The 10,970-nt window shown below is 45.0% G+C and overlaps 2 protein-coding genes across 2 annotated transcripts; both read left to right on the top strand.

Moving 5' to 3' along the window:
* Positions 1-261: 261 nt before the first annotated feature.
* Positions 262-4,644, top strand: LOC134069372 (monocarboxylate transporter 4-like). The gene is made up of 6 exons (XM_062525335.1): positions 262-484; positions 1,261-1,404; positions 1,972-2,641; positions 2,786-2,913; positions 3,501-3,718; positions 4,564-4,644. The coding sequence occupies exons 1-6, from the start codon at positions 262-264 to the stop codon at positions 4,642-4,644; spliced, it is 1,464 nt and encodes a 487-aa protein (XP_062381319.1).
* A 1,711-nt stretch (positions 4,645-6,355) lies between these two features.
* On the top strand, positions 6,356-6,859 carry LOC134068847 (phosphatidylinositol 3,4,5-trisphosphate 3-phosphatase and dual-specificity protein phosphatase PTEN-like). The gene has a single exon (XM_062524633.1). The coding sequence runs from the start codon at positions 6,356-6,358 to the stop codon at positions 6,857-6,859; it is 504 nt and encodes a 167-aa protein (XP_062380617.1).
* Positions 6,860-10,970: the final 4,111 nt, after the last annotated feature.

The following is a 10,970-nucleotide window of genomic DNA, read 5'->3' as shown; positions in this document are numbered from 1 at the left end:
AGGAAAACAGAGCTGCTTGAATACAGTTGAGGAAAAAGTCATGCAATTCTCATATTCAGTTTGAACATTTGGGATTGAGCATCTAGCCAGAGACCGACATACTGTAAGCACTGGCCAATAGTGTCATTGCTTCTGCAGTTTTTCCATGGCAATTTGAGAGTGACATTCCTGCTAAGTGCTTACAGACACACTAATACTAATTTGTGTGTGTGTGTGTGTGTGTGTTTAACCAGCAGGGTAGTGTGAGCAGCAAAGAGCACCATGGGAGGAGTCGCACTGGACGACGGCAGCTGTAAGGTGAAAGCACCTGACGGTGGCTGGGGGTGGGTCGTGCTTTTCGGCTGCTTCGTCATCACGGGTTTCTCGTACGCCTTCCCCAAAGCCGTCAGTGTCTTCTTCAAGGAGCTTATCCGCGAGTTTGGCGTGGGGTACAGCGACACCGCCTGGATCTCCTCCATCCTGTTAGCCATGCTCTATGGAACAGGTCAGTCAAGGCTGTGCCCATCACCACTCTGTCATTATCATTTTAAATCAGCACTGGCCTCTCTACTACAGTGGCTTGTTAAGTGACAAAGTGTAGTTTGGGCAAGCAATGTCTTCGGGGTGTGTGTGTGTGTGTGTCTGTGTGTGTGCGTGCGCAAATATATGTGTGGAGGCAACTGATTGTCCTAAGATCAGGTCATTATGCACCACAGTGACATTAAGTATGACATACACAGTGGTTGTCTATTATTAATGAGGTTATACTGCAATAATTACTGACACTGTGCAGTATTGCTTATGATTCTATTTGTACCACTGAACCAGAAGGGTGTATCTGTTACTGTAACAGCACTGGTCCTGGTTTGAAAATTGTCTTTGTGAACAGTTGATATAAAATACTAGAAAAGCCTTATGTATTAAGCCTACAGCTTAGATGTGAGCTCAGGTTATTGATTTTCCTGTTTGTTGTATTCTTCTGTGAAACTATCAACCCAGGGTTTCCCCTTTTGGCCCCTTTACATGTTGTTGGAGCTTCACATGTGACTTGAAAAACATCTGTCTGAATTTGGGGAGAGACTGCAGGCCATGGTTAATTTTGGCCCAAAGAGCCGCTTCCCCCGGCACTTGGAAGATACACTTACACACTTAACAGTTTCATTTATAGCTAGCAAAGCACTGTAGTGGGTATTGATTTTTTCCTTATGATACATTAATAACTTTGTTTGTGTGTGTGTGTGTTTGGTTTGTGTGTGTGTGTGTGTGTGTGTGTGTGATTAGGTCCTTTGTGCAGCGTGATGGTGAACAGATTTGGCTGCAGACCTGTCATGATGGTGGGGGGACTGTTTGCCTCTCTGGGGATGATCTTAGCCTCGTTCGCCACCAGTATCATACACATTTACCTGTGTGTCGGGGTCATCACAGGTGAGCATCATGTGACATCATACACGGTATATTACCTAAATTGTTACACAATAATAGCAAAATATCTCTATATCTAATCTAATTTTACCTAATCTAATCAAATCTAATATTCAGTTAATGAGGGACAGCGGTTCCTGTCTGGTCATTTTGAAACCGTGGCTGCAGTCACAATATGTAACTGCAATTTTACTTGCACTTGTAAGCATGTACATGTAGTTCAATGTGTAAAATGATATACATCTTGTTTTTTGTGGTGCTTTTTCTTTCAATTTCAATTTAATTTTACTTATAGAGCGCCAAAACTGCCTAGGGTCAGTAACAGTAAAGTCATTTGTAGTATCAGAAGGTTCAAATAGTCCAGTGTAGGGAATACTGTAAATTGCCCATTAGTAATCCATTAGTAATTTCGGGAAGGTAATGGGTCGCTAGGATGGTCGGATAGGTCGCACTTCTATTGTAGTTGTTTAGATTTGCAGAGAGAAAAAAAACTCTGCCTACCTGCACTCCGTCTTGTTGTATATTGTGAGGTGACTGTAACTTTGGCTCTGGTTCTGATTCCTCTCCCAGGCTTGGGCCTGGCCCTGAACTTCCAGCCCTCCCTGATCATGCTGAACCGCTACTTCAGCGAGAAGCGCCCGCTGGCCAACGGCCTGGCCGCCGCGGGCAGCCCAGTAGCCCTGTGCGCCCTGTCCCCCATGCGCCAGGTCCTCCAGTACCAGTACGGCTGGAGGGGCGGCTTCCTCATACTAGGGGGGCTACTGCTGAACTGCTGCGCGTGTGGCGCTCTTATGCGGCCTCTCACGGCCCCCAAAAAGCCGGCGGGCGAGCTGGCGATCGAAGAGGGCGCTTCGTCGTCGGAGGAGACGAAGAAGCCGAAGCCCAAAGCCAAGCTGCTGGACTTCACGGTGTTCAAGGACCGCGGCTTCCTGATCTACGCCGTGGCGGCCACCATCATGGTCCTGGGGCTGTTCGTGGCGCCGGTGTTCGTGGTGAGCTACGCCAAGGACCTCAAGTACGAGGACAACAAGTCGGCGCTGCTGCTGACCATCCTGGGCATGATCGTCATCTTCGCGCGGCCCACGTGCGGCCTCATCGCCGGGCACCGGTGGGTGCGCCCGCGCTGCGTCTACCTCTTCAGCTTCGCCATGCTCTTCAACGGCACCACCGTCCTGGTGGGCGCGCTGTCCAAGGACTACGGCTCGCTGGTGGTCTTCTGCATCTTCTTCGGCATCTCGTACGGCATGGTGGGCGCGCTGTCCAAGGACTACGGCTCGCTGGTGCTCTTCTGCATCTTCTTCGGCATCTCGTTCGGCATGGTGGGCGCGCTGTCCAAGGACTACGGCTCGCTGGTGCTCTTCTGCATCTTCTTCGGCATCTCGTTCGGCATGGTGGGCGCGCTGCAGTTGGAGGTGCTCATGACGATCGTCGGCACGGAGAAGTTCTCCAGCGCCATCGGCCTCGTGCTCCTGATGGAGGCCATGGCTGTGCTGGTGGGGCCGCCCTCTGCAGGTCAGTGTGTGTGTGCGTGTGTGTGTGTGTGTGTGTGTGTAAATATGTGAGTGTGTGTGTGTTTTGTGTGTGTGAATGGGTTTTGTGCATGTAAACACATGTGTTGCACATAAACAAATGTGAGCAAGTATGTGTGTGTGAGTGTCCATATAAATGTGTACCCCCGCCCCCCAGCCACACACACAGACACAGACACACACACATACACACTGTGGGGGGTAAGGATGACATCCATATATACTGGGTCACTAGCAGTGCCCCCAGGCTCAGGGGTGAAATAAAGGTCTTTTTAGCTGCGAGACTACTAGCACTGGTCTAATTTGTGTACACACATATAGCACTATGTATCCCAATATTTCTTTGTAGAACTGGTATTCATCTTGCTCAAATCCTGTCAGGCCTGAACTTTATCTAGATTGTTTGGACTGATTGGTGAACATGCTTAATAGCATTTATGTTGAATTGTGAGTTGTCAGTTGACCTATAATGAACTATTATTGGCACCAAGCTATTGACTGCTGTAACAGTTAATCAATGTTTGTTACTTTGTTTTTGTTCAAATACGACCTTCCTCTCACCGCTTGTAGGAAAACTTCTTGACGCCACCAAAGACTACAAAAACGTGTTCCTGCTCGCCGGCTCCGAGGTGGTGCTGGCTGCGGTGGTGCTGGCCACGTGCAACTTCCTGTTCATCAAGAGGCCGGCGCAGGAACAGGATGCCAAGCTGGAGAACGGCAACGCCGCCACAGAGATGGAGCAGCTCAACAAGCTCGAGCAGGAATTGGTGGTGGAGGAGGAGGAGGAGGTGGTGGAGGAGGTGAAGGAGGAGATGAAGGAGGAGGTGAAGGAGAAGGAGGAGGTGGTGGAGTGAGTTAGGAATGAGTTTTGGTTTAGGCACAGTTCCACTTGTTTATAGGCTGGTGTACACACATTTTCCACTGACAGGTGTTACGCCCCTCTGCACCCCCACTGGCCCTGCAGTGACAGTGCAGCAGCCTTTGGGTGGTGAATGGGCAAATCAGCCTAATTGTGTACACCTGAAGGTGTGCATAAGAAGCTCCTGAGTTGGCCTTCAGGGGCTGGTATTTTCCACCACACCAGAGCAAGCCATGCTCTTGGGTGTGGGTGTCTTTTTCATATTGAACCCCTAGATTTTAGAGTGTATATATATTTATTGCAATAAACCCTATATTTTTGATAAACTCTGATGTCCGTCTCCATATTATGTTGCGGCTTCTGAGCCGGCCGTAACACAGGTTAGGTTTAGGAATGAGTTTTTATGTTTAGGCAAAGTTCCACTTGCAGTGGTTTTCCTAAGGGGTGCTCAAACGTTTGCATACCACTGTATATGTGTGTGTGTGTGTGTGTGTGTGTGTGTTTTTTCAGATGGCCGAAACAAGTGGGTATTCCACCGTCGGTCTTTCCGAGGCCGACACCTACATTCTTTCTCGGAGTGTAAGTTACACCCTGTTGCCACATTTTCTGTTATAATTCTCAATGTAAACTTATTTCTGAATGCATTATATACAGTACATATGTACAATACAATACATACAATGTTTTCTTTAAAGGATGAAGATTTCTTTTTATCATCTGGGGAGGAGGACGTTCCCCAGGCTCCCCCCCAGCTTCCTCCTCAGCCGGTACCAGGCCCCGCACCCCAGCCGGCTACACCTGGATGAGGAGGGGGAAGAAGACGGTTATCTAGGGGATGATGAGGGGGAGGATTGAGTTTTTTTTGTTTTAGAATTTGTTTTTTGTATATAGTTGAATTGTTGTTTAAATAAAAAACAACATACAAGCAAATGACATACAAGCAAATGGTGCCTATAGGAAATGTGAATAAAATATCATGAAACTGTATGAAACTGTATGTATGGAAGAATATCCAATTTGGGAAGACGTCTGCACCAGTGCTGAAGTTTACCAAGATTAGACAAATACCAGCAGTTCTCTTGACTGAATAAGAATTTAAATGGCTGTCTCTTTAAAGATAAGGATCAGGATGACAAGTCTAAAATATATACATTGGTCTCCACAAACAGCAAAACACATCCTCTCTGACTGGAGAACACAGCTTAACTTTTAATGATCACTGCTAGAATATATACTGGTCCAGGCCAAGGATCAATTCCTGGCATGTATGGATAAACTGTCTGAAGATGCTGACTTATTGTACTGTGTTCTGCAGATAAAATGCTTGTGTTGTACTGAAGCTATTGTGATTCTAGGACATGTTCAGAGAACGAGTGTGGTGAAGAACCATCTCAAAACCACCTCAAAACAGACAGCTGAGCCATATTGAGTAGTCGGACTAAAGGAGCACAAGACATCAATGCAACAAGTGGAATGGAGAGAAAATCCATGTGACTCTTTTTCTTGCAACCAGGACTATATCTCCAGATGAAGAGGTGTTGCTCCCTCTTAGTGTCAAAGGAACTCTTTGGAGGACTCCTAAAGCTTACAGGGCTTCTACCTTCTGAGACACATAGAAATGTTTTAACAATGAAAGGTTGGACATTCCCTGGCTCTAGCAGGTCATCATCCTTCAGACACTATTATGACATGTCCCTAGTAGGTGAAATAGTTCATATGTGTGTATGTTTGTGCTGATGCCTCTTTAAAGTATAGCGATGAGGACTCAAATTGTACTATGACCCGTTTGGTGAAATGTTTCTTATTTGCTTTTTAATGCTGTTTTCGATGTGTAGCTGTTTTGCAAATTTTTCTAGCTTGTGTATCTTAAATTGAGGTTCTGTGGTGATTTACATGGTTGTAAATTGTACAATTGTGATAAATGTGTTTTCTTGAAATAAAAAGTATTCTATTCTTCCAAGTCTTTCTCAAGTCATGTGCCTTTGAGATTGTTTGCTTGGTTTTCATCTGCATTTTTGGGATTGTTCGCTTGGTTTCCATCTGCATTTTTGAATGTGCCCATTGACTTACTGTGATGTCCTGAAGGGTATCTTGTTCACAACTACCATACAGTAGACATAACCCCATAGTCCATGTGACACTTCTGCAGAAGCTACATGTAAGGTCAATTGTGATGGAAACAATGATAATGGGGAAAGGACAAACGAAGGTTCTTGAGAAGCCTTTCCCAGTTAATATGACACACTCTGATCTACACCTGGCCATGCTGCACATTTAAATCTTGGTAAACTTCAGCACTTCAACACTTCAATTACAAATAGTTCCCAAATAGTTACAGTTTCATGATAGTATTTGACATAATCATTGACTTCAACGGGACTGCGAAATCAACCAAGCAAAGGCATTTTAATAAAACACAGTACTTTATAGTAAACTGACAAACCCAAGGACACCTGCCAGAACCATGGCTGCGATAATAAAGGAGTTTGTCAGTAGAAACAAGAGAAGATACCAGGAAGATGGATTTGACTTGGACTTGACTTATATTTATCCAAATATAATCGCTATGGCCCAGGAGGCGCTGGACTTCTACGGCGAGGTTCGGACCAGAGATAAGAAGGGAGTTACTATCCCCAGCCAAAGGCGGTATGTCCACTACTACAACTATCTGCTGAAGAACAACCTGGACAACCAGGACAAGTACATGATCTTCGAGTTCCCTCAGCCTCTGCCTGTGTGTGGAGATGTCAAGGTGGAGTTCTTCCACAAGCAAAACAAAATGATGAAGAAGGAGAAGATGTTCCACTTCTGGGTGAACACGTTCTTCATCCCTGGACCAGGGCAGAACTACGAGAAGATGGAGAACGGGGGTCTGGTGAAGGACCTGGACGGCCTCCCGCCGGCCGAGAAGGGCGAGAACGACAGGGAGTACCTCATCATGCCGCTGACCAAGAACGACCTTGACAAGGCTAACAAGGACAAGGCTAACAGATACTTCTCGCCGAACATCAAAGTGAAGCTGTACTTCACGAAGACGGTGGAAGAGCCGTCTAACTCTGAGGACTCCTAAAGCTTACAGGGCTTCTACCTTCTGAGACACATAGAAATGTTTTAACAATGAAAGGTTGGACATTCCCTGGCTCTAGCAGGTCATCATCCTTCAGACACTATTATGACATGTCCCTAGTAGGTGAAATGTTTCATATGTGTGTTTGTTTACACTTACACTTACGCTTACAGAAGTGTAATTTTTTGGCTTTTTTAAAAAAGGACGTTCGGATTATATTAATAGGGGACATTTGTTGTGCTTTGGGGGCTCAGATGAAGCTAGAGATATGAAACTTTGCACAGGTCATGGGGTGCAGGTGCTGAGGGTCCCTGCCAATTTTCAGCTTCCTAGCTCCTTGTTAACCCCCACCAATCTACCTCCGAAGTTTCGCTAATCAACTTTTGCTAGGTTTTTCAGATACGTTTCAGGGACACGTCGCAATTTTGGATGGTTTTGGGGCTCAGATAAAGCTAGACATATGAAACTTTGCATACATCAAGAGGATTAAACTTGACTATCTAGAGGAAGTAAAAGTCGTAACAAGGTTTCCGTAGGTGAACCTGCGGAAGGATCATTAACGGTACGCGCGCGAGTGTCGGGGAGTCCCGCCTCGGGCTGCCGGAGGGCCAACACCGAGAGGTCGGAGCGGGGAGCCTAGGCGGAGGGGTTGAGGCGGGCCTGTCACGGGCCTGCTTCTCTCCCCTCTGCCAAAAGCTCTCCCTCCCCTCTCTTTTTTTTTCGCTCCGTTTCGGTGGAGCGAGAAAGCTACCGGGAATCCCACTAAAAGCCCCCTCCCCGGAGGGGGCCGACCGAGTACCAACTCGCGGGCGGCTTAAAGTTATGAAATAACTAATACCATTATGAAATAACTAATGGATTACTAATGGACAATTTATTCCCTACACTGGACTATTTGAACGTTCATTGTCATTGTAACTTTCAAACTACAAATGACTGTACTGTAACTGACCCAAGGCAGATGGGTTGGGCCCTTGAGTCGTGGGTCTGTCTGAGGTTTCTTCCAATATGTATCTCCAATTCTAGGGAGTTTTTCCTTGCCCCTGTTACTCATGGGCTCTCTTTGAATGTCTAACACTCTGTAAAGCGCCTTGAGACATATGTAATGTATTGGCGCTCTATAAGCGACATTAAATTGAAATTGAAATTACCAACATTGGTGCATGTGTGTCGGCCTCAGCATGTTTATCCAACATGAACAATCTTGAAATGGTCCGGTGTTTGCGTGAGACATCGTAGTTTCCATGAATGGCAACACGTGAGTTAGTCAGCGAAATGGGCTTTTTTTTCTATGCTGGAGTAAGCCAGAGTGAGAATTGGGGAGTGGCTATGTGGAGAGCCAGGGAATTGTGGGATTGCGGTAGAGTTGTATTTTGTTTAATGTAACGATATCTTTGTCATTTTTTGTCCATAAACGACAAAACTTTGCACTGCACTCACACATGTCATTAGCAAAACATGTGTCAAATTTTAGGGCAGTCGGATGAGTGGTTTGAGAGTTATGCGTGGCAGAGACAGACAGAGTGACACACAGACAGACGTTCCTTGCATTAATAGATAGATAGATAGATAGATTTGTTTTTGCAGATGTGTTTGGGAGGTTATTTTACCTTGTTTGTCGAGATACAGCAAAATGTCGAGACATTTATTCCTCCATATCGCCCAGCCCTAAGCCTAATGCTAAATTAGCCAGCTGGGCATCAGTTAGTCCGGTAGCAGTAATATGCTAGCCTGGTCCTGACCATCCCATAATACTACCATTTCATTTCGTATTATGGTCTGGAATTTCTTTGCTCTGAAGCGCTTGCAGGAAGCGGGAAGTAACGCCCAGTTCTGGTTTGAATTGATTGGACAGCTCTCACCCAATCGGCGATAGTTACTCATAACAACATAGCGCAGGCGTTTAACGTCATCGTCACGAGCGCCCTCCCCCTTTCGCCCCAACCAACCCGTCTCTTCGTTTATTGGCTGCTTTCTGGAGGGGGGGCGTTCTGTTACGGCGCAGTCACACGCTTGCGTCGGCCAACGTTCGTCCGTTGTTTTCCCATTCACTTTACATTGGCTGGACTTCATTTCATGCCGCACTGAATTGTGGGTCCGATGCGTTGCCTGAGATACGTTGCCTCCGCTAAAAAGTTGAGAAATGTTCAACTTTTGACGGATCGCGCAAGCGTCAGCCAATGACATTCCGTGTATGCAAATTTTCGAACACTGACAAACCAATCAGTTCGCGTTTATGGAAATGTGACAAAATGAGGCATACGTTGGCGGACGGAGGCGTCTGACTGCACCGTTACAATTCTACCGAGCAGAATGCTCCACAGAGGAGCACGGCCAGACTCGTAGTGGAGGCAATCCTTGGCCGGAAGTACGTGGATGGCTCGCGAGGTTAGTAATATGCAGTCATAACGTCATTTAACTTTACCCTCAAGTCAAGGCAGCTACGAGAGCAATGATTGCAAACAATAACTGAACATAACGTTAATCCTAACGTCAGGAGACCCCTGCTATACATAGCAGCAACTTCAGCTAGCTAACATGTTAGCAGCGAAGATCAAGTTGGTTTGATATTGGATATTCTGATAATGAAAGACACTTCCTTATTTTGAATCTCTGCCGAATATCCAATATCAAACCAACTTGATCTTTGTTGAAGCTAGCTGAAGTTGCTGCTATATATTAAGGATTAGTTTACTAGAATTCGTTTACTAACTAACTAACTAACACCTACGTGACGGCAGCGATGGTGAACGATAACAAGGAAAATGAAGATAATAAATACACTTGAAATATTAATCTTACCTCAAGAACTGTAACCGTATCACCATAGCTTTTGCTTACGCCGGATGATACTGATACCCAGCAAAGCTTCAAAGTGGAAAGGGTTTGACGTTAGCATGAAAAGGGCAAATTACCATGAGTGTTGAGTTAGCGCACCGCTTAGTGTAAGAGTTTAGCACATGGGTTGATAAGTGCAATGTTGATTAGAATTAACCTACTGCTTGAGTATGATAAGTATAGCGTAATACTGAGTTAGCATAAATGTTGAGTTACTGTAAGGGGGCAGATGAATTCCTGGAGGTTGAAATACCCATAGACCTAAAAGAAATGGACAAACAGACTCCGATGTTCTCAATGGGAGGGGGCTGAAACAAAAATCTGATTACTATCCATCGTACTGTGCAGACTCGTTCTCACTTTGTGACGTTAGCCATCCTATACATTGCTGTAACTCGTCTGATAGATGGGATTTTCCAATAATGTCAATCCATTATTAACGTTCGTTTTTAATATCATTATTATGTTTACTTGCCTCTAGGTAATGCTTTACCCTATCAAGCAGTAGGCTACCGTAGGCTACTCGCTTTTTCACTGATCTTGCAAATGACTTTCCGTCATGGTTTTTGTGCAGGCTGGACTGAGCTTCTAATCCAAACCTCCAACCGACATGGTAACTATACTTCTTTACGGGAAACCAACGTTATATACAGGGAAGAAGTTAATTCGTTTTGCCTTCGATACCCTAAAGAATACACAGAAGGTATAAGGGTGACACAGGGCACATGTTACATGAAGTTGTGGGATCGCAAAAAATCTGCAATCTATGGCCGTCCATGGGAGTTAGCAGAGTGTTGATCACCAGCTCAATTCGTGTCTCTACATCCGGGAATATGCCTGCCCCCTTGGAAATAACCATGGAGCTAACAACTCTTTGCTAACCCATAGGACGCCCATTCATTTGTTTTGTTTTTTTTAATCCCACGACGCCATGAAATGTGTCCTGTGATGTCATTGTAGTCTTTGTATTTTTTTTTTGAGTTTGTCCTTGCTACCATTCATGCGCTCATGGCTTACTATGTAGCATACAAATGTTCGGTAACACTTTATAATAATGGTACATGATTTCTCATGAACTAATGCATGAATTAATGCATGAATTACGCATTAGTTAATCCATTAATATATCATGAATCACTATGACTTAACATGAATTCACTGATTGCCATTAATGAATTAATACATAAATAACTCATCATCTTAAGCATTAAGTACGGTTGGCACATCATCATGAATCATGATTAATTAAGCATGATCATGATGACTTTTTGTCAGA

The sequence above is a fragment of the Sardina pilchardus genome, chromosome 21, assembly GCF_963854185.1.
Source record: "Sardina pilchardus chromosome 21, fSarPil1.1, whole genome shotgun sequence".
NCBI classification, from domain to species: Eukaryota; Metazoa; Chordata; class Actinopteri; order Clupeiformes; family Clupeidae; genus Sardina; species Sardina pilchardus.
Note: the sequence above shows the minus strand (reverse complement) of the source record. Positions and strands in the feature narration are given on the sequence as shown.